Source organism: Vicia villosa, linkage group LG3 (assembly GCF_029867415.1).
Source record: "Vicia villosa cultivar HV-30 ecotype Madison, WI linkage group LG3, Vvil1.0, whole genome shotgun sequence".
Classification (NCBI taxonomy): Eukaryota; Viridiplantae; Streptophyta; class Magnoliopsida; order Fabales; family Fabaceae; genus Vicia; species Vicia villosa.
In genome coordinates, this window is record NC_081182.1 from 59,736,186 (window position 1) to 59,761,651 (window position 25,466).

Sequence of the window (25,466 nt, forward strand, 5' to 3'; positions counted from 1 at the left end):
TTTTATGTATTTGCTAGGAATGTTTCTCATCTTGTTAAACATAAGAACCTTTTGTAATCTTTCTTTTTGATTATCAATGAAAAGTTTCTTTGTTTTTACATTCCAGTGATTTTATTTGTCGTTTTATTCATCTGAATCTTTTGAAATATTCTTTTTGATGTTATGACAAAAAGGGGGAGATGATAAATGATAAATGATTTGATTAATCTATCAGTTGCTGGGAAAAGCTCCCACACATTTACTAACAAGAACTGCAAGTTCTATATGGTTTAAGTGTTTTGCAAGTATAAAGAAGTGAAGAGAATATTCAAAGCAAACACAAGAAGCAAAACCATAAGAAGTGTTATTCTGTAAAAAGAATAAGCTCATGGAAACTGAAGCAAGCTGAGTGCTGTCAAGCTTCAGAAATCAGAAGCAAGAAAGAAGAATAAATCAGAAGCACTGATAATAGAATTTGATCCATATTTGTCTATTTGCTCTGACAAAATTCTATTTGCTCTGATACATTATTTTAGCCTATATGGCTCTGATACATATCATGTGTTCTAATATACATTTTATGTTCTGACTCGTTCATGCTGACTTTTGTCGTTTAGTTTTTGTTCTGTAACATTTCAGGATGTAGAGATGCTCTGATGATGCTCTGGTACATTCAACAATGTTCTGATACAAATCTAGCATGAAGTGATGTTGGTAGAAATTCAAAGCTCTAAAGCTATCCGAGGGAAGCAGAAATCAGAAGCTGTGAATGTTCTAAAGATCTAGAAAACTCAAGTTCTGAAGCTGTCCTAAATGGAAGCAGAAATCAGAAGCTGTGAATGTTCTGAAGATCAAAGAAATTCAAGTTCTGAAGCTGTCCTAGATGGAAGCAGGAATCAGAAGCTGTGAGTGTTCTAAGGATCTAAAAAAATTCTAGTTCTGAAGCTGTCCAATGGAAGCAGAAGTCAGAAGCTATGAATTCTCTGAAGACAGAAGCTTATGTGATCGTCTCTACCGAAATAATCAGGGAAGTCTTTTATTAAAGTTCTTCGAGTATTTATTTCAGGGGGAGATTATTTATCTCAGGGGGAGATTGTTAATCTCAGGGGGAGACATATTCATATGCTTATGCTATAGCTGTGTAATTTGTCTTTTGCCGTCTGCTCTTTCTGATCGCAAATTCATATAATTTATATATGTTTTTGTCATCATCAAAAAGGGGGAGATTGTTAGAACAAGATTTGTTCTGATCAATTATCTTAGTTTTGATGATAACAATAATATGAATTTTGCTTAAGATAATATGGTACTCTAATCCAATGCAATTTCCTTTTCAGGAAATATATAAAGAGTATGCATAATTCAGCGCTCAGAAGCTTTGTCTCAAAGGGTTCAGCATGCAACATCAGAACATGGTCTGGCAAGACATCAGAAGATGGTCGAAGCAGAATCAGAACATGGGTCTATGGAAGCATCAGAAGAACATGAGATCAGAAGCACTGAAGTTCTGATGGTATCACGCACAGAAGCACTTCAAGGTCAGAAGATCAGAAGATGCTTTGCACCAAGCTGTTTGACTCTGATGATATTCAAACGTTGTATTCACAAACATCAGATCAGAAGGAAGTACAAGTGGCAAGCTACGCTGACTGACAAAAGGAACGTTAAAAGCTATTAAAGGCAACGTCAGTAGACACAGCGTGAACAAGGCTCGAGGTAGTTGACAAAAGCGTATAACATTAAATGCGATGCTGTACGGAACACGCAAAGCATTAAATGCACTCAACGGTCATCTTCTCAAATGCCTATAAATATGAAGTTCTGATGAGAAGCAAGTACACACACGAACTCTGAACGAAATTATTCTAAAAGACTTGCTGAAACGCTGTTCAATTAAAAGCTCAGAATCTTCATCTTCATCAAAGCTCACTACATTGCTGTTGTAATATATTAGTGAGATTAAGCTTAAACGTTAAGAGAAATATCACAGTTTGTGATTATAGCTTTCAAGAAGCAATTGTAATACTCTTAGAATTGATTACATTAAGTTGTAAGGAACTAGAGTGATCGTGTGGATCAGAATACTCTAGGAAGTCTTAGAGGTTATCTAAGCAGGTTGTAACTAGAGTGATCGTGTGGATCAAAATACTCTAGAAAGTCTTAGAGGGTATCTAAGCAGTTGTTCCTGGAGTGATCAGTGTGTGATCAGAAGACTCTGGAAGACTTAGTTGCTGACTAAGTGGAGAACCATTGTAATCCGTGCGATTAGTGGATTAAATCCTCAGTTGAGGTAAATCATCTCTGCGGGGGTGGACTGGAGTAGTTTAGTTAACAACGAACCAGGATAAAAATAACTGTGCAATTTATTTTTATCTGTCAAGTTTTTTAAAGCTACACTTATTCAAACCCCCCCTTTCTAAGTGTTTTTCTATCCTTCATTTATGTATTAGGGATGGATTACAACAAGAATCCTGGACGAAATGTGGGCCTCTATCACAAATTTTTGGATCACCTTGGACCAGATGATGTATTACCATTAAACTATACATCTTATAAATAATTTATTTTTAAAGTTATCATTCTTACAATATGTTTCCTATGCAGTTTATTTGGAGACCATATATGGAATTGAACCATCAACACAACCCCGAGGATGCAGTAATTTGGAATGTAAAAACAACAATCATTCGATTCAATGTTATGGAGATGCACCACATTGATCGGGTCAAAATGCAGTTTGGCATGCACCAAGGAATCCCCACCAACCCAATGTGTTTGTCACCATGGAACCTCCTTAGAGTCGATGCCCAATGGGCTTATGCCAATTGGAAAAAATACACTTCAGAATGGCGTCAGATGTGGAAGAGACGTGAACTTTATGTCCTACAATTTCTTGTCGCACCCGAGAACCAAATAATGCGACATACAGTTGAATATATAAGTTGGTACAGATCAATTACCACACCTCAGATGTTTGTGTTCGACCCGAGGTATTTGATCGACCCACACGCTCGAGTTGTGTCGTCATCAAATACACAACAACATTACCAATAAACATACACCCCAACAAAAAACCTGACACACTTCAACCACTCAACCAACACAACGACAACATCGATCCACAAGCATCCAACCACATCACCATGACCAATACCAAGACCAGCAAATTTCACATACTCAAACTCAATACCAAGAATATATATCATGCAACCAGCAATCCCATGTGGGTCCATCCACCACTCACCTTAGCCCCGACATAGGCGAAGATGCAGAATATTCCCCAACCAACCCAACATACACGCAACTATCCCATCACCGTAACATCCAACACACATATGGCTACCAAACTCCACAAGACCAAATTCCCTTTTTATCCCACTTTTTCAAACGACCAATGCTACCGACCACCCATCGAGCCCATACCCCCACCAATATGACCAAGCTTTGAGAACACGGATAACAGGCTTTTCAAAAACGGATCTTTTCGATATGCTAACCTGACGAATTTCATGGACTCATATCACATTGACTTTGCGGGGCCCTCGACCCAAGTGCAACAAGAAATTTTTAAAGGGTGTGTTACTAGGAGAGGATGAGGACGGGGATTTTTTTGTCAAAAAGTTGATGGTTTATAAGTACCACAAACTTATTTACAAAGAAAATACTACATTTGTTGTTGCCAAGGATCGAACACCAGACCAATAACCTACACCCGCTCCGTCAGCAAGTGCTGTAATTTAAATTCTCACTATGTAATCGTTTATTTAAATTAATGTTAGTAATTATTTTAGTTTTATTTTTAATTTTTTTTATTATTTAAAAAAAATGCTTATACACCCATGTGTAACACCCGTATTTATTATTTCGTATTTTATTTTATTATTTGTAAATTATGTAGATTAAGTGTATTTATACGTGCTTATGTGATTTTATACGTATTATTTATGGAATTTTACTAATAAATGACATAAATAAAAGTACTGGTAACCGTATATAAATAAGGCGTGGTTTTAGCTTTTTGTTGTAAAATTAACATTTCTCAAAAGCATTGTTATTTTTTTTTAATTAGTAATAAGAAAAAGAGATGCATTTGAATAAGAAGTTAGAAAAAACAATTAAAAGAAAACCTTTCTTAGGATTTATATTTTTAACATAAAGTTGCAATAGGAAAAAAAGTTTAAAAAATCAGCGCATGACAACGAATTATTTCTCCTAAAACCATTAAAAAAAACTCATGAAAAGTGTGTCAAATTGTTAAGCGGTGCCTTTGCAAGGATGGATTGAAAAGATAAAATTACATGAACATGTTTTATATATCTTAATAGGGGTGAAAAAAATTCATGAAAACCTCAAAATATCATAAATTTAAGATATTTCGGAAAAGCCTCTCTAAAATTACTCTATAATATAATCTTATATTAAATAAAAAATTTACTTATGTTTTTATGGTGATGTGAGATCTATTTTATTTTATTTATTTTCTTTGCATTTTCGTTAATAAATTGAGTTTAATTTTTCTTCTATTTATTTAATTTTTTTTGGGTGCAAAAATTAGCTTTTTATTTTATTTATTTATGTATGACAGTTCTATTTTTATTTTGATATATAATTGGTTAAAAATGATTTGTTTGCATTATATTTCTATTTGTTATTTTTAAGAGTTAAAAGGTAGTGGATTGACATGTAAAATAGTTTCACACTGTCATCCAATAGAAAATCATAAATGTGTCATGTTATTAAACTTTTTTAAATAAAAAAATAGTTTAATTGGATACATGAATGGTGATTGATTGACAATGTAAAAATATTTTACAATGTCAGGGTATCATCCATTTTCTCTATTTTAAAATCTAAAATATTGGTATAGATAAATATTACTTTTAATTATAAAGAAAAAATATTTTATTTTTAGTCTACTTATCTTTCTCTTCCTCTTTTCATTTCTTCTCAATACATATATTTTGTTATTACATTTCATGTTGAATTATTTTTTAATTTTAATTTAATTATTTTACTTTTTATTTATTAATATAAATAATTCTAAATAATAGTTATATGATTTTATGACATTTTTTATGTATAATGTCTTCATCTCTATTTTAAAAATGAATAAAAGATGATTAGCATAAAGAATTGATAAAAAAAAACACTTGAGTACTTTGACAAAATTTCTATGATAAAGTTAGAAAAAAAAAGACAAATTTATAATATGATATTAACAAAAAAATTATAAGAACTAGAAACGGATATTATTTTTGAAATCCATCAATGGGTGAATTAAAAAATACATCTCCGAAAATACCTATACAAAAACGAAAATAGAATGGTGCAGACGAAGGTCCATCACTAGGATGAACGACTGAGGATCAACCGATTGATTGCTGTGAGATATTGAATCGAACTCTAGTATGGCCGAAGGGTAGCTTCTTGGTTCGACAAGGTTAAGCATGATGTCGAAGGTTGTTCACATGCTTGTGTCGAAGATGCTAGGGTTGTTAGCATGTTAAATTAGTTTTTAGTGTTTAAACCCTAATTTATTAAGTTAGCTTGTTTATTAAGTTGGCTTGTGTAATGGGCCTTGTGGAAAAAGCCCATTAGTTAGTATGTTAGGTTTTATTATAAATAGCATACTAGTCTCTCATCATTGCTAAGTTGCAAATCCTAATTTAGGGTGAGAGAGGTTATTTGTTATTCTTGTAAACTTGTAATCCTGTTTATAAGAGAAAGTGAAAGAATAGCAGTTATAACCAATTCGTGTGTTCTTCTTCTTCCTTGTTCTTTTTTCTTCCCTTGCATTATACTTTGTTCTTGGCATCTAATTCACAACAAATTGGTGCGGTGAGCGTGGAGAAGATGCCTTCAACAAAGTATGAGATTGAAAAGTTCACCGGAGTGAATGACTTTGGTCTGTGGCGCTCGAAGATGAAAGCCCTACTGGTTCAGCAGGGTTGTTTGGAAGCATTGAAGGGAGAGGCAGCCATGAATGCTGCATTAACGGCGGCGGAGAAGACAAATATGATCGAGAAAGCACACAGCGCAATTTTGTTGAGCCTTGGTGATAAGGTTCTTCGGCAGGTATCAAAAGAGACGACGGCATCAGGGTTATGGGTGAAACTTGAAAGTTTGTATATGACCAAATCGCTGGTAAATCGACTCTACCTGAAGCAGGCTTTGTATTCATTCAAGATGGTTGAAGACAAAGTGTTGGCTGAGCAGTTGGATATGTTCAACAAGCTGATTCTTGATCTTGAAAATATCGATGTAAAGATTGATGATGAAGATCAAGCGCTGTTACTATTGTGCGCTTTGCCTCGATCACATGCTCACTTCAAAGAAACTCTCTTGTATGGAAGGGAGTCCCTGACGTTTGAAGAAGTTCAATCAGCCTTGTACTCTAAGGACTTGAATGAACTTAAGGAGCATAAACCTTCGACTGTTGGCGAAGGTTTGGCCGTTAAAGGAAAACTCATACGAAAGGATGGTAAGTTCGACAAGAAGAAAGGCAAAAGCCAGTCGAAGTCTTACAGTGGCGAAGCATCTGGCATTCGATGCTACCATTGTAAGAAGGAGGGTCACACAAGAAAGGTGTGCCCTGAACGCCTGAAATATCATGGAGGGAAGGATAATGGCAACGCTGCCATTGTTCAAGATGATTTCGAATCATATGATGTTCTTGTGGTTTCAAGTAGTGACTCTAAGAAGGAGTGGATTATGGATTCAGGTTGCACTTGGCACATGACTCCAAACAAAGACTTGTTCGAGGAATTATGTGATCAAGATGGTGGATCAGTATTGCTGGGAAACAATAAGGCTTGCAAGATTGCAGGTATTGGATCTGTTAGATTCAAGCTCCATGATGAGTCAATAAGGATGTTGACTGAAGTCAGGTATGTTCCTGATTTGAAGAGAAATCTGCTTTCTCTTGGTGAATTCGACAAGAAAAGATATGTTTTCCAAGGAGAGAAAAGTATCCTAAGAGTCATGAAGGGTTCGAAGGAAGTCTTGAGAGGCGTGAAGAAACAAGGCTTGTATACCCTTGAGGCTGAAGTTGTAAGTGGTCTGGTCGAATTAGGGAAACAAAATCTGCTTGGTGGAGACAAAGTCGAAAAGCTGAAATTTTGTGAATCCTGTGTACTTGGAAAATCTTGTAGAGTGAAGTTCAACAAAGGCAAACATAGAACACATGGATCCCTTGATTACATCCATGCTGATCTTTGGGGGTCTGCAAGGTGTACATCACATTCTGGGGCAAGGTATTTCCTATCCATAGTAGATGATTATTCCAGAAAATTATGGGTATTCATCCAGAAGACTAAGGATGAAACTTTTGAGAATTTCAAAAGCTGGAAGACTCTGGTTGAAAATCAGACTGGCAGAAAGGTCAAGAGGTTGAGAACCGACAATGGCCTTGAATTTTGCAATGAGGCATTCGACAACTTTTGTGTTGCCTCTGGTATTGCAAGGCATAGAACTACTGCAGGTACTCCACGGCAAAATGGTTTGGCTGAAAGGTTTAATCGAACTATTTTGGAAAGAGTCAGATGCATGTTGACTAGTGCCGGTTTAAAGAAGGTGTTCTGGGCTGAGGCTGTTTCGACAGCAACATATCTGATAAACAGATGTCCTTCGACAGCGTTAGATATGAAGACACCTGAAGAGGTTTGGTCAGGACATCCACCAGATCTCGACAAACTGAGAGTATTTGGCTGCATAGCCTATGCTCACATTAGGCAAGACAAGGTCGAACCTAGAGCTCTGAAATGCATGTTCATGGGATACCCTGAAGGAGTCAAAGCTTATAGGCTATGGTGCCTAGAGCCAGGTCACAGGAGGTGTATCACCAGTCGAGATGTTGTTTTCAATGAAGCTGAAATGGCTTTTAAGAAAACTGATGATGTTGGTCGAAGTACAGAAACATCTGACGAAGAGCTGGAACAGGTAGAGATTCCTGTTGAGGTGGAGCATGTTGATACTGAATTGCATATCCCTGATGAAGTCGAAGAAGAAGCAGAAGATGCTGAGGAAGTTGAGGAAACTGACGATGACTACCTATTGTCAAGAGATAGGTCGAGAAGAGTCATAAAGGCACCTCAGAGGCTTGGGTATGCAGATCTTATAGCTTATGCCTTAATCTCTGCAAGTGAGGTTCTAGACGAAGAACCTAGAGACTACAAGGAAGTTATGAGGAGTCGAAATAAGACTGAATGGCTGAAGGCCATGGATGATGAGATGAAATCTCTTCATGATAATCATACTTGGGAACTGATCAAGAAACCTGCTGGGGCAAGGGTAGTCAGCTGTAAATGGATTTTCAAAGTTAAAGAAGGAATTGAAGGAGTGACGTCGAAAAGATACAAGGCAAGGTTAGTTGCAAGGGGTTTCACTCAGAAAGAAGGTGTCGACTTCAATGATGTGTTCTCTCCTGTTGTGAAGCATAGGTCCATTCGAATGTTACTTGCCATGGTAGCACAGTTCGATCTTGAACTGGAACAGATGGATGTGAAGACTGCGTTCTTGTATGGCGACCTAGATGAAACGATCCTGATGAGACAACCTGAAGGGTATGTCGAAAAGGGGAAGGAAGATTATGTGTGCAAGTTAAAGAGATCTTTGTATGGGCTGAAACAATCTCCTCGACAGTGGAATAGGAGATTCGACAAGTTCATGGCACGCATAAGTTTCATTAGAAGTCAGTTCGACCACTGTGTTTACTTCAGATTTCGACCTGGTAATTCATTTGTTATTTTGTTGCTTTATGTGGATGATATTCTCATAGCAAGCAACAATGTTGAAGATGTGACGAGGGTAAAGGCTGAACTCAATAAGGAGTTCGATATGAAGGATCTGGGAGCTGCTTCCAGGATTCTTGGAATTGACATTCGAAGAGATAGAAAGAAGTCGAAGTTATGCCTATCTCAAGAGGCATATCTACGGAAGATTCTTGAAAAGTTTGGTATGTCGAATTCGAAGCCAGTTGTGACTCCAACAAACCCTCAATTTAAGTTGAGTATTGATCAGTGTCCCAATACTGATGTCGAAAGAGCCTATATGAATAGCATCCCATATGCTAATATAGTTGGTTCTTTGATGTATGCTATGGTCTGTACTAGACCCGACATAGCATATGCAGTAAGTCTTGTAAGCAGGTACATGGCGAATCCTGGAAAGGCTCACTGGCAAGCATTGAAGTGGATTTTAAGGTACATAAATGGGTCTCTGAATAGAGTCCTAATTTATGGTGGAGCCTTAGGTGAAGATAGTAAAGCAGTAATCGAAGGATATGTCGACTCTGATTATGCAGGTTGTATGGATTCCAGAAAATCTATTTCTGGATATGTTTTCACTATGTTTGGCACAGCAATTAGTTGGAAAGCAACACTTCAGAAGGTTGTTGCTCTATCAACCACTGAAGCGGAGTATATTGCCTTAACTGAAGCTGTGAAAGAAGCATTGTGGCTTGAAGGTTTTGCAAAGGAGCTGAAACTTCAAGGTCGAAGTATCACTGTTAAATGTGATAGTCAGAGTGCAATACACCTGTCGAAGAATTCAGCCTATCATGAGCGAACTAAGCACATTGATGTGAGGCTGCATTTCGTCAGAGGAGTAATCGAGCGTGGAGAAATCCAAGTGCTGAAGGTTTCGACTGAAGACAATGCTGCTGATATGATCACCAAGACATTGCCGAGTTGCAAGTTTTTCCACTGTATGCAGTTGATAAAGCTGCATGAAGAAAGCTAGTGTGTTCCCTTGATGTTGTAGAGTTAGATCCAAGGTGGAGATTTGTGAGATATTGGATCGAACTCTAGTATGGCCGAAGGGTAGCTTCTTGGTTCGACAAGGTTAAGCATGATGTCGAAGGTTGTTCACATGCTTGTGTCGAAGATGCTAGGGTTGTTAGCATGTTAAATTAGGTTCTAGTGTTTAAACCATAATTTGTTAAGTTAGCTTGTTTATTAAGTTGGCTTGTGTAATGGGCCTTGTGGAAAAAGCCCATTAGTTAGTATGTTAGGTTTTATTATAAATAGCATACTAGTCTCTCATCATTGCTAAGCTGCAAAAATTTAGGGTGAGAGAGGTTATTTGTTATTCTTGTAAATTTGTAATCCTGTTTATAAGAGAAAGTGAAAGAATAACAGTTATAACCAATTCGTGTGTTCTTCTTCTTCCTTGTCCTTTATTCTTCTTTGGTTTATACTTTGTTCTTGGCATTGAATTCACAACAATTGCATTAAGCCATGAGATGTGAAAACGATGTACTCTTAGATCGAGAGACTCATGATATCATGTTAATGAAAGAAAAACTCCATGAAAGCTTGAAACATTGAAACTAGAAGAAGTCAATATATTATTGATTCGCTTAGAGGTTCAAATGGTGCATGGAAAGTTTATATACAAGTTATGCAGATACATACTACTTATTCTACACTAGCATGCATGTGATTATCTATAACAGAAAATCTATTATGAAAGTTACAATAGTGTAACTAACTAACTACTATGAAAATGTGTCCAACATAAACCGGTGTTATCACTTAACCATGCATTATTCTTACTTTTACACTATTTCCATTCTTCAATACATTATCATTTGTCAAAAAAAAAACATTATCATTTAACATGTGTCTCTATATTAATTTTTTTAAAAAAATAAACTGACTGCTTAAATTACGAAGGATGAGGTGATTTAAGGTACGTTTATAGATATATCTCCAAAACTACCTGGAAGAAAATTTGAATTTTAGGTATGAGTCATACCTAAGGTGGGAGGAGAAATTCTTAAATGGGAATTTCTTCGTACACCCCTTAGCCTTCTTAGAAACCTCTGGAAAAATTCCAGTTTTACCCCATGATTTCGGAGATACATCTTCAAACGCACCATAGTTTATTTTTTTAGGAGTATTTTCGAAGATGTATTTATGAATTTACCCATTGGTGGGTTTCGGAAGTACATATCCGAAATAAATACTGAATAAGAATTTACCATAACCTAAAAACCAGATAAGCTTAACATAAATTTAACATAGATAGTCAAAATTACATGTCTGAAATTTAACATAGATATTGAAACAGAAATTTAGCATAGATATTGAAACAAAAATTTAGCATACATATTGAAACAAAAATTGAATGTTACATATTTTTAATGGGTAACTGAGGATGTTGCAACATTTTGATAACATCTTCTCCCGATCTCTGAATCTTCACATCCATTTCAATCGGATCTTTAGTAGAGTATCAGTGAAAAGTACTTCACATAACCTTTAAATTGTCATCCATGTTTAGTGCAAATTGGGTGAATTATACCTTTCTTCAGGGTCGAGTGATGGTGAACGAGACTCGAGCTTGATTACCTTCCGATTTTCTAGATATTGCATGATATAATTGAGTATGGTAATCAGCTCGACTATAGACGCGTCCTTGGAGAACCTAAATTGAAGTGGAGGCTTTGCATCATTGAAGTAAACAAAAGCAAAATGGGGATATATTTGTGTCTTCTCTGATTTGAGGTGTGTTGAAGAAATGGTTTGCAGACCCTATTTATATAAGATTTGGAGCAATTTAGTCTAAAGAATTCTTATCATGTCTCAAGATATGTTTCAAATATACACTTCTGAATACACCCCTTATTTTTTAACGAAAACATGAGGTTTTCGGATATGCATACCTGAAACATACCCTGGTGGGTTTTTTTAAAACATTTCAGATGTGTATTTATGCAAAAAAACATACAATATTTAGGCAGAATCATTACCATAGAAACACAAAAATAATTAAATCGGTGAAAGTAAACATCGGTAAAATGTTGAATAAATATATGTATTGAATTGTATAGAATTTATATTGTGCACGACAATATAAATAAAAAATGATTTGATTACATTCTAAAATATTCCAAACGAAACCGCTTAAAAACCAGTTCTTTCTTTGACTTCTCCTTATTTGTTTCTCTTTCAAGCTCCGTCAACTTGGTGAATTCTGCCATCCTTTCCAAAATGATTCTGCCAAGTTTCCACCTCTTTTGCAGAATGTGTCATCCACTCCATTGACGTAGCCGAAATATGACACCCGATTTCAAATAAATCTGAACAAAATTGAGCGATCTAAGATACCAATACAAATGATGCAGCCCGTTGTATCTACATGCTTCGTTTCATGAAAAATAAAGTTCAATCCCGCTCGTGATATGTTAAGAACCAGTTGTAAGTATAAAGTGTTATCTTTGCATCGGTGTTCTATCACAGTTATGCTCTGACCAAAAGTTGTTTGAATTTCATTAAGTTGGTTTTGAAGCATTTGGTTCATCGTGTTCCATTCTCTACAAAAGTCTCCCTTGTTACCACCTAACCATTTCTTCAATGCAACATGTGCATATTTGACTATATTAGTTATTGTGTTTCTCAAATGTCTAACTCGGTCCGTCCAAGCACACACAACTTTCTCTTTCCCCCAATCAAGAATAGTATATTCAACATATTTTAGAACATATTTTAGAAAATTTGGATAATTGACACACATGCTTCTGTAATGTACCACATTCTCAACATACAACACTTCTGTAGAAGATTTTAAAATATTTGTCCATGTATCCATTATATTCTCCACCACAACACTAAATTTGACCATGTTTCTGTCTTCACCCTTTAAATCTTTGGTGTCAACCGCATGTTTGAGCTTAGCTCTCACTTTTTTTGTTATATGATATCGATAAAGTAATGTGTATGATGTAGGAAACAAACTACCAACTGCATTCACTAGGGCGGTGTCTCAGTTGGTTACAATGACACTAGGCATATTTTGTGGATCCTTCAACAAACTTTTGAATATGTCCAATGCCCATGTAAACGTTGTCCTATTTCTCACATTCGATAAATGAAAATCCAACCGAAAATGTCTTCTCCGTAGAATTGACACCAACAATTTCGAGAAGCGGAAGTCTATACTTGTTGGTCTTGTACGTTGAATCATTTATAAGGACAGTTGGAAATATGTTGAACAATTTGATACTTTCTGCATGAGTCCAAAAACACTGACTTTATCATCACACTCTTGAATGGTTATTGTCCAAAAGTTTCAAAAGTTGTTTCATTTTAGATCTCAGACCTTAGCTCGTAATGTTCCGTTTATAGCTTTCATTGTATACCTGCTTGATATTTGAAACACTTTGTAGTCTTTTTCGTTTCAAATATGCTAGTATGTTTTCTCGGCGCAACTTTGATTATGGAGATTTCTGAAATAATCTCTTTCTCCCCCGGCTTAAGTCGACCTACAATTGGATGACCTTGTAGCTTGGTTTCCAACACATGATTATGTTTACCAGAAATGACACAAAACCACCACGTATCATCCACGTTACTTGATCCGTGCAATTTAAACGAACACTGACATTTTCTTGATCCGTCTTAGCATCAACATTCAACTTGTCCGAAACAACTTTGGAAAACATGTCGGGATGCATCGTATCTAAAACTAGGAAAAATAGAAATCTGTTAAGAATTCTGTTCCTATAACAGACAGTTTCAGAAATGCATTTTCGAAATAATATTTAGGTGGATTTTAAAAATGCATTTTCGAAATAATATTTAGGTGGGTTTCAAAAATGCATTTCTGAAGACACATTGTTTTCATCCAAAAAGCATTCTTCAATGTTATGAAGTCAGAGATGAAATGAGAAAAGTTGACCTTAAATTGCAGTTTTGTATGCTCTCTTTGATATGATAAAACACTTGAAACTTAGTTTGAAGACGAAAAATCGATTGAGAATGCATAAATTTTTTTGGTTATGGGATGAAATGAGGTGAATGAAATAGTTCATGCAATAAATAAAGTGGTATAAAAAGAATATTTTTGAAAATAAATCTCCGAAAATATCAATGAATATTTAAATTTAACGTTCACGTGTAAATACTATTTTTTTCAAACATACATTTTAATTTAAGATGCATTCATAGACGTGTTCAAAAATTCATTTCAGAAAAACATTATAAAATTTTCTGGAGTTTTTTTCACCCACTACAAAATCTAGAAAGAAATTCCCTTTTAAATTCCCTAGAGTTTATTACCGGGCCTGGGGTAATAACAAGTTAAAACCAGCCCAAACTGTAAAAAAAAACCGTAGAGATGATGGGATCTTCCTTTAGGTTTAGGTTTAGGTATATCTGATTTGTCATTCTTCCTTTCTGCATATTGTCGATGGAACTCCATACCAGCGTGTTCGGTGTCAACCGACCTCCCTCGGAAAGCTTGGAAGATAGAGGTAAACTGATCAAATTGGAATCGGAAAGCTTGGAAGATAGAGGTAAACTGATCAAATTGGAATCGGAATCGGAATCCGAATCAGAATTGGTTTCGGAAACGGAATCGGATTCGGATTCTGAAACGGAACCGGGATCAAAGCCGAAACCGCGGGTGATTTATGATTGGGAATTGAAACGGCCTGAAGATCTTGTTGCGAGTGACTTCTCGATGTATGAGGATGACCCTAAACCTTTTACAATGTGTTCTGGACGCTTTGAGTATAAGAACAAGGCCTGGATTGAAAGAGAGAAGAAAATTGAAGTCGCCATGGCTGACTATAGAGAGCGCTCTCGCAACCTAAGTGTAAGCATCTATCTATCTATCTCGTTTTCCTCTCAATTTCACTATCTTAATTTTGACTCTGGACTCCACAGATCTTCGATGCCATCGCCCCTCCAAAAATTGCAGGTCTATGTGGCGGTGTAATTCCCCTTCCCATAGACGATGAGTGTCGACTTAATGTCACTCCCCTATGCAATGCTGCCTTAGACAACTACAATAATGAGAATCAGGTTCAAAACTACCAATATTTACTTATGGATATACTACATTATGTTTATTCATTCATTCATATATCAACTAATATGGTATACTTGATTATAACTAGGGTTCAAATTTTGTGCTGGCTGATATTTTAAGGACAACCTGGAGAGCTGGTGGTATGTATTACATCACCTTTCAAGCCACACATCTTTCCGATAGCAATGCCACAACTTTCCAGGCACAAGTACAAAGAAAACCGAAGGGAGAACACAAGGTCTATTCGTGCGCCATTAAAACCTAACACACCATGGTAATAATGTTACATATATTTGATTTTGCCATTATGAAGAATTGGTCTTCACTCTTCAAACTAGCCTAAGACTATATTGATAGAAGCATCCTTTGAATCAGTTCTATTATTGTTTATCTTTGATGAATGATTTGTTGTCATGTACATGCAACCATTGTGTTCTTTATCTTTGATGAATGATTTGTTGTCATGTACATGCAACCATTGTGTTCGGATGTTATCTACAAATTATTACAAGGATTTTGTTCCCTTTTGCATTTACTTATGCAGTTTTTACACCTTTTTTCTTCTGGTACAGATCACTGGTTTTTTGTATGATTAGGTTCAAATAGAGCTTTCAACCTCCTTTTTATCTTATCCACTAGAACTGGTTTATTTTCAATGACTGTATATCGAATTTTGGAATTTGGAAGCATAGTTTTTGCAATGCAACTCATGCTTGTACATGTGACTTTTAAATCTATCTCCATGAATTAGTAATGTTCTATATGTTTACCTTTTGCAGGAATTCATGTCCACTGCACCCACCTGCTGCTGATTTTAGTTGTTAGAAACATGGGGGTGAAAGTAGGCTTGGACTTCTGGGTGTAGTTAATTAAATATGACTGCTGTTTATATATGATATATTTGCTACAACAACATTTTGCAATTTTAACCTCACTTTCTTGTGTCATTTGACACTATAACTTCAGGGTGTAGTTAATTAAAAATGACTGATTGTGCATGCTATATTTGCTACAACATTTTGTAATTTTAACCTCACTTTTTGGGTCACTTCACGCAATCTAATGGCATGAATGTTAGTTATTTAACTTTATCTGTATAATTGGATAAACTTATTGTTATGAATATATCTTAGTCTTGAATGATATATAGTGTATGTTTGGATTGACTTCTACAAGCCTCAAAAGCATTTGTAGTCCACTTCAATTTGAAAATTGTTTTTTTTCCTTGTTCGGATACTTTTCCAAAATCAATTCTCCTCCTTCAAAAACAATTTTAGTAGAAGCTGCAATTCTTAGCTTTTGAGTTTAGTAGAATCATTTATAGATTTATTATATATTACTAGTATTTATTATAACTCTTTTAAATTTTTCTTCTTTACTCTTTAATTTTCATTTCATCAATTACTTCGTCTATGTTTGGTTGTCCGGTAGAAAACATCAAAATCAATTATGGGTTTGTAAAATCAATTCTGGAGTGTTTGGCATTCTCAAACAGTCTGCCACCACTATGTTTTTTGTGGTTCAAAATTGATTTTTTTATGAAGCTACAATTCCTAACTTCTTGAAATCAAGTCTAAGAATTAATTCTTCCTTTCCATCAATTTTTCTTTTTTTGCCTTTAAATTGAACAATATCCTTAATTCTTACCATGTTTTTTTTACCCTTTTCGTCATTTACACATTCAAAAGTCATTTTGATAAAAATATCCAAATAACATTTTTCATACAAATCACTTTTGTTGTGAATATATCCAAACATAAATCACTTTATATTAAACTCAATTTTAATTAAAATCAATTCTTTCAAAATTATTTTTTTTCACCGCAGAACCATTATGGTAATTATACAATTCAATTATTGTAAACTCAATTCTGTTGAAATCAACTCTACCAAACTCAATTCTCTCGTAATCAATTCTGTCCACCGCCAATCCAAACACACTCCTAGCCTATGTGGGGATGCTGTACTGAGGAATGGCCAATACACAATACGAAACATGCCAATGCTGCTAACTGAATGGAAACCGAACTTTAATTTGAAGAAATATATGTTACGTACCATCCTGATATGGATTCTGCTACCTCAATTACCATTACATCTATGGGGAGCCACAAGTTTAGGAAAGATTGGGAGTGTACTAGGTACACCTTTGATGACACATGAATGCACTGCAAACTGGTACTGAATTTTTTAAGCGAGAATTTTAGTTGAGATCAATATCACATAAGAGCTTGTTAAGGAAATTACAATCACAGACAAACATGGTGAAAAGATGCAACAATCGGTGGAATATGGAGACCGCCATATTACACTAAATGTCACAAGATTGGTCACGTGTGTGGAGGGAAGCAAAAAAAAATTGTCAAACAATGGGCACCAAAGGAGAAGACATCGCGAGAGGAGATAACAGAAACAATAACCAGTACCTTCAGCCATAAGGTATACAAGATCAGTCCGTAACTCTTATAAATAATCAGCATATAGTAAATCAAAGAGTAGAGGAATCTCCAACTGCTACATGGTATGAAGTTAGAAAGAAAGGACATCGAACTAACTGGAGTAATCATAGTGGTAAGGACCCAACTAACACATCAAAAGTCAATCATGGGAATTTGTTGGAGACACTAAGAAATGACCAGCCTTAGTGTTCTTAGAGGAAGTCCCATGATAGTATCATGGAATGTGCAGGGGCTGAATAAAGCGGGCAAAGTGAGAGAGATAATTATGAGAGGCATGAGAATGGTGGGCTATGGATCTATTGGGATGTCAATCGAATTAAGATAGACTATGTTGAGAGCATAAACCAAATGATCCACTGCAGAATAATTGATACAAATGGGAATTTCCTGCACTGGTTGGCAACAATATATGCCCATAACCACCTTCATCTATGGAAAAAACTCTAGCATAATATTGAGAGACTGAACTCTCAACAACAAGGGTCATGGATGATTATTGGATATTTTAACAATGTTGTTAAAATAGAAGATTTAGTGGGTGGTAATGAGGTATCTGAAAGAGAATACATCGACATAGTTGATATGATAAGTAATACTGATCTATATGAAATTGAGAGTAGAGGTGATTATTTCATGTGGTCAAACAAATACCAAGATAACCCTATTTATTCTAGAATAGATAGAGTGCTGGGAAATGTTGATTGGATGCAACAATATGTGAATGCTACTTTGACAAATATGGAGTCCAATACGTCGGATCACTCCATGTTGGTTCTCATGGATAATACGCAGATACAGGCTAAAACTCACACCTTCAGGTTCATTAATTGCCCATCTGATTTGGATAATTTTGTTGAGATTGTAAGGAGTAGCTGGAATATTCCTGTAAATGGCAGAACAATGGTTGTGGTATGGAAAAAGCTGCTCATACTTCAGCCTAGTATCAGGAAATAGGGGTGGGAGTAGGTTAGGCTAGGCTTTTTAAGACATGGGTCTGGCCTACGATAAATTTACAAGGCTTGAGCCTGACCTATGGCCTTCTATAGGCTCTTTTTTTCTAGTCTGGTCTGACGTTTTTAAAAGCCCGACCTGGTCTGAAATCTTATTTAAAAGCCTCTTTCTCAATAAGGTTTTCAATTAATCCGTACTACGTAAAAAAGCCTTATACGTCGGCCTATATAGGAATATTTAGGCTGGACTATTTAACTTTTTTTCATATATATATATATATATATATATATATATATATATATATATATATATATATATATATATATATATATATATATATATATATATATATATATATATATATATATATATATATATATATATATATATATATATATATGAGAAGGGATCAATTGACACCAAATCCTACTCCTTTATTCTTAACAATTCAAAGGTTAAGATATATTTCCTTAAAAAACTCATGTGTTAGTTATAAGTGAATGTATCTTAACCTTTAGATTAATAATAATAAACAGATAGATATATATATATATATATATATATTGGAAGAAAAAAATCTAAATAGGTTGGTGTAAATATATATATATATATATATATATATATATATATATATATATATATATATATATATATATATATATATATATATATATATATATATATGAGAAGGGATCAATTGACACCAAATCCTACTCCTTTATTCTTAACAATTCAAAGGTTAAGATATATTTCCTTAAAAAACTCATGTGTTAGTTATAAGTGAATGTATCTTAACCTTTAGATTAATAATAATAAACAGATAGGATTTGGTGTCAAAATTAATACTTTGACACCGGTGTCAAATGATCCCTCTCTCTCTCTCTCTCTCTATATATATATATATATATATATATATATATATATATATATATATATATATATATATATATATATATATATATATATATATATATATATATATATATATATATATATATATATATATATATATATATATATATATATATATATATATATGGCCAGCCTATTTAGACTATTTTTAATATATATGAAAATATAGACCGACCTATAAGGCTTCATAGGCTTTTTTAATAGCCTAAGCTTGGTCTATGTAATTAAATAGGCTTTTAAAAAAGTCTAAGCATGACCTTTTTATCAAATAGGTCTGACTTGACCTGGCCTTAAATAGGCTAGACTATAGGCCCCTATAGGCCGGTCTGGCCTATTCCCATCCCTATCAGAAAATTAAGTAACCCTTTACCAAACATGGAAAAAAAACATTGATACAACTAGAAATGCTATGTCCACTACACAAAAAGATCTTATAATTGATAGGATGAATGCAACCAAGATTGAAATGGTCAAAAGTTGCTTTGACGATTTAATTAAATGGATGGATATGGAATCTAAGATGCTGAAGCAACGGGAAAAAATAGAATTGTTGAGATATGGTGATGGAAATAAATAATATTTTCATGCATCCATAAAGGCTAAGCAACTATTTAAGAGTATGTGCAACATTAAAAAAGATGATGGCTCTTTTGCAAATAACCATAAGGAATTAGAAAATGAAGTTGTGATGTTTTATAAAAAAGTTGATGGGCCAGGCTGCTTCAGACCTCGAGGGGATCGACAGAAATGCAACGAGGGTAAGCCCCAGCTAGATGTAGACCAAATGGACCTTCTTACTTTGCATGTTATAGAAGATGAAATAGTGTTAGCTCTCAAAGGTATTGACAATGATAAGTCACTAGGTGTGATGGTTATGGGGTGTATTTTTACAAGAAATCATGGTTAGTAATTAGTAGTGATGTAATAAATGTTGTCAAATACTTCTTTGTCAATAATATAATGTATAAGGCTTCTAATTGCTTAATGGTCACTCTAATTCCAAAACATAGTGGTGTGAAAAGGATAAAGGATTATAGGTCGATTGCTTGTTGTAGTACTCTTTACAAAATAATCTCCAAAATCACAGCCAATAGAATGGGCAAGGCGCTAAATGCTATCGGCTATGATTTAGAAGGCATGTGATACGTTAGATTGGAATGCCTTACATAGTATCATGAACGAAGTTGGATTCCCAAGAAAATTCACCGTATGGATAATAGTTGTGGTAACATTTGTTTCTTATAGATTTAATGTTAATGGATAGTGTACTGAAATTATGGAGATAAAGACAAGGCTTAGACAAGGATATCCCATATCGCATGTACTCTTTGTTGTGGCGATGGAATTTCTCAGCAGATACTTATTCAAAATGTAGAAGAATAGTAATTACAATTACCATCCAAAATGTGAAAAATTGAGTATTACAAATCTGTGCTTTGCAGACGACCTTGTGATGTTCTCGCGAGGTGATAAGATATCGGTTCAAATGATGATGAATGTATTCAATAGATTTTCAAGGGTAACATGGCCGGTAGTAAATCCCGTGAAATGCAAACTATACTGTGTTGGAGTTGATTTGGAAGCTAAACCGAATTTTCTTAACACAACAGGATTCCAGGAAGAGCATCTACCTTTCAAATATTTAGGGGTACCGGTACCTAGAAAAAAAATCTTGCTAGTAATCACTTTATGCCGCTAGTGGATCCAATTGACTGTAAGATCAAACATTGGACTGCTCGGATGTTAACATACGCAGGGAGAATGCAGCTTATTAAGAGTGTAACATTTGCTCTTACTAACTACTGGCTACAATGCTTCCCATTTCCCAAATGTGTGATTCAAAAAATAGAATCAATCTGTCGTATTTTCTTGTGGACATGAGGTATTGAAGGTAGTCGAAAGTCATCGGTGGCGTGGAAGAAAGTATGTAAACCCAAATGTCAAGGTGGTTTGAATATTATTGACATAGAGATGTGGAACAAAACCAATTTGATTAAGCTTCTATAGAATTTGAGTGATAAATCCGACTCTCTTTGGGTTAGATGAATTCAAGCTTATTATATGAAGCATAAGCACATGATGGATATTGATATTAAGCCTACTTACACTTGGATTATGAAGGTTATTCTTAAGCAAAGAGATGATATAAAGAATATGGGAGAGTGGAACGAAGTCATGGAATGGAGTAAGTTCAACATGGGCAGAGTTTATAGAATATTGCATAAAGTTACTTAAAAGGTTGAATGAAGGGGCTTAATGTTTGACAATATTGCATAACCCCATGCAGTTTTTATCTTGTGGCTTGTATGTCATGAAAGACTAGCCACTAAGGATGGATTACTCAAGTTTGGAATGATAGATAATATGAAATGTTGTTTTTGCTCATGTGGGGAATTAATAAAGCATCTGTTCTTCGAATGCCCCATTACAAAAAAGATTTGGGTTGAAATTCAGGAGTGGATGCAGGTTCAACATAGACCTGAAGATTGGCACAAGGAGGTCGATTGGTTAATTTATCACCCTAAGGAAAAGAGTGCAAAGGCTGCTGTAATCAAATTGGAAGCCATATATGAAATATGGAATCTCAGAAATAATAAAAGTTTTGGCAAGGAGAAAGCTACCATGCAAATAGGGAGGAAAATTATAGACACTATAGTTTATAGAGGTTGGAGTAATAAGAAGCTAAGGAAGTATATAGCTATCCTGATGTTAGAAGGATGATAGATTTCTCTAAGTTCCATAGTTTCCTTAATTTCATAGTGGCTGGATCTGTAACATCTTTTTAACCCTTGTAAAATATTCACAATATAATACAAATTAATTCAAATAAAACAACCACACGAGGATGTCACCTTCATAAGTAAATGTCCCACTCTGTAACACGGGTTCTAAAAATTATATAAATCAAACATTTCTTTAATAACACAATAATAATGTCAACTATCTCGAAGCAGAATTCATAGTTTGAAAATATCTTTATTAAACTTCATAAAACATCATTCATAACTTCAACGTTCAAGTTCCATAATCCAAAACATCACAATGCCATGAAAGGTAATTCATCATAATAAAACGATTAAAGAGAAATATAATAGTTCCAAAAAAGCAAAACAACGATCCTGACCCAGATTTTACGTATCAGAGCAAGACTCACTTTTTATTCTAAATAAACGACAAAAGGACTCCACGAAGTTATCCTCTAACTTCCGCAGACTATTCCTGATTACCTGCACGTTATCCACCTGGAGGCAACATTCAAAAAGAAAGAGAGTGAGTATTTCATAATTATTTTATAAGACATAAGGAATAAATACAGTAATGGTACACAAATAATCAACAACCACACATACACCAATACAACGTATCCTCATGCTTCACATACTTACACCTGAACGTCATCATATAATTTAATCACACCCATCAATTGATTCATCATTCACATCACGAATACTCAAAAATCATTCAATCATGAAATGTCACAAGCAATGCAATGCAACACCAAGACTCATGCATGTGGTACCAACACTTCACTCATGACTCATTCATCGTTCTCTAAAGATCCCCACCAATAGGATTGATTCTCGCTTGGAAATGGAATACTTCACAATATCGCACTCAATCCGCACAATGGGATTGAGGCAATCACTGGACAATTTGTCCTACAGACATCATTGGACTATTATCCTATAATATGCTATGAATATATGATGCACAACTTCATAATAATCAACGACCACAAATAGTCAAAATGGCATCATAATTCATTCATCATATCTTATCACATATTCATCTCAACTACACAACCATCTCAATCAAAACAACACCAATTGTCAGGTTATTCAACCATCACATCTTCATAGAATTATAACAAGCATATACATACATGTAATCGCATAATCAAATTCGATATAAACGGCTCTCTAAATCCATCCAAACATACTTATTAAATCTGGAAAATTACTCGAAAATTAGTATAAATCATAAGCTTCCATAATCCGAAATCATTTTTCAAAAATAACATTTTTCGTCCCAGTGGCCCTTGCTAAGCTCCCCCTGCCCGCGCTACGCGCGTTCTAAGTGCGCTTTATGATTTCTGCAGAAAAATTCTGCGCCAATAGCCTTATACCAGTCAGAGTTTTCCACCCCAAAACCTATTTTAATCATTATTTCCCTGCAAATTAAGGCATATTAACCTAGTTCTAACATGTATTAATCATTACAAACATCAAACCCCAATTGTTCATCACAACTTTAATACCCATCATTAAACCCTAGACCTTCAAATCCATAAACATGGTGAATTTGACTACAGTTCATGTCATCATTCACCAATTCCTCAATTAACAACATCCCATAACATACAAATAACATAATCCAAACAAACATCGTCATAGTTCATCAAGATAATCAAATTCATCATAAAACCCCAATACACAACCCAACCTACAATTATCAATTCCTTAAGGAAAATATAATAATTAGGATAACCCCCTTACCTTAGATTATAGGTTAGCATGATTCTCTTTCTAAATTCTACGGTCGATTCTTCTTCTCTTCTTCTTACCCTAACTTTTTCTTTCTTTCACGCTTCTCCAAAAAGTATACGTTGAATGAATATTCTCCCCTTTTTCTCTATTTACTTAGTTAGACTTAGAACCCCTAATATGATATCCCTATTGTTCCCTTACTAACTCCACCTCACATTATCTCATTTATTTTATTTTAATTAAATAGTAATGTTAATTAGAATTATATTTATTTTATTAATCTAACTAACACCTTAATTTCACTACCCCACACACATCACACTTAGGTATCACACGTCACATAAACATCACATATACTCATCGATAAATCATAATGACTCATATAATCACAAAAACAACCAAATAATAGATTAAATAATTAAATCTAATTTTTGAGGTATTACAACTCTCCCCCTCTTAAAGAATTTTTTCCCTCGAAAATTACCTAGCGGAAACAAGAACGGACAAGAATATGTCATATGATCTTCTCGCTCCCATTTCAGACTTTCACCCACTGGTCCACCCTGCAACACCTTCACGAAGGCTATCTTTTTACCTCTCAATTGTTTCACTTCCCGTCCTTCTATTCACACTGGTGACGCTTAAATAATCAGGTTATCTCTCACTTATACATCATCCATTTGAATCACATGTGAAGGATGCAAAATGTATTTCCTCAATTGAGACACATGAAACAAATCATGAAGATTCACAAGTGACGGCGACAAAGCAATCCGATAGACCACCTCACCCATCCTCTATGAAATATGATACGAACCAATAAAACACGGCGTAAACTTTCGCGACCTCAAAGCTCTACCGAAACCAGTTACTAGGGGTGGTAAAGCGGGCAACCCGCCCCGTTTAAGCTCGTCCAAAAGCGGGGTGGGGCGGGGCGGGCTAACTTAGGTGTCCGAGATCAAAAGTCAAGCCCGCCCCGTTTACTAACGAGTTGGCGGGTTGGCGGGCGGGCCCGCCAATTTTATTAATTTATTTTACAATTTGATTTACTAAATAATTTATAAATTTCTTATTATTACCAAAGAGGTCGATAAAAGATTTTTCTTAACAACACACAATATAACTTCAACATGTCTTAAAGACCAATTACAACAAAAAAAATGAAATAAACTCAAGCACAATAAAAAAAAATATAAAAATAAATACATCACAATGCATAAAAAGTAACTACTAAAAGAATTCAATTAAGAATTTACACAAGACAAACAGTAATATTACATTGCATAATACATCACAATGCATAAAATAGTATTGCATAAAATATCAGCACCTAACTTTCTCAATTTTTATATCATATAGACTCTAATATTGACCGATTTTTTAATAGTTAAATCATAAATTTGTCCCACGTATACACTAATCAAATCCTTCCTGTTCTTAAAATCAACATCTATTTCTAAAAAATACATGTAAGCTAATGTATTGAGAATTTAATAAATATGCATACCATATAAGTGTTATTTTATTTCAAAATTTTCAATCAACACTTGTATTAGAAAGTTATAGAAATAATATTATAATTATAATTCAATCATCAGTCAACATAATCTTAAGAGAAGAGTGTTGTTTTTATAGTTAAAGTTATTTTAGTTCTAAAATAAAATAAAAAGTTTTAACGAAAAGCCCGCGGGCAAAACCCGCTCGCCCCGCTTTTTTAAGCGGGTTAGGCGGGGCGGGCCAACTTAAGGTACCGAGCTGAAAACCTCAGCCCAACCCGTCCAAAATGGCGAGTCAAACGGACCGACCCGGCGGGCCTGGCCCGTTTTGCCACCCCTACCAGTTACCATAGTAACTCTAAAAAATA

At 34.7% G+C, this 25,466-nt stretch overlaps 1 protein-coding gene across 3 annotated transcripts in view; it reads left to right on the top strand.

Moving 5' to 3' along the window:
* The first annotated feature begins 13,994 nt into the window (after positions 1-13,994).
* Positions 13,995-25,466, top strand: part of LOC131661612 (uncharacterized) — a 62,135-nt gene continuing 50,663 nt past the window's right edge. The window contains exons 1-5 of one of the 3 annotated variants that reach the window (XM_058931210.1): positions 14,006-14,233; positions 14,276-14,577; positions 14,649-14,786; positions 14,882-15,067; positions 15,573-15,879. In XM_058931210.1, coding sequence (XP_058787193.1) covers positions 14,170-14,233; positions 14,276-14,577; positions 14,649-14,786; positions 14,882-15,058 — 681 coding nt within the window. In that variant the 5' untranslated portion in view covers positions 14,006-14,169 and the 3' untranslated portion in view covers positions 15,059-15,067; positions 15,573-15,879. Of the gene's footprint in view, positions 14,578-14,648; positions 14,787-14,881; positions 15,068-15,572; positions 15,880-25,466 lie in introns of those variants that run through there. The other 2 variants (XM_058931208.1, XM_058931209.1) reach the window with 2 other exon arrangements.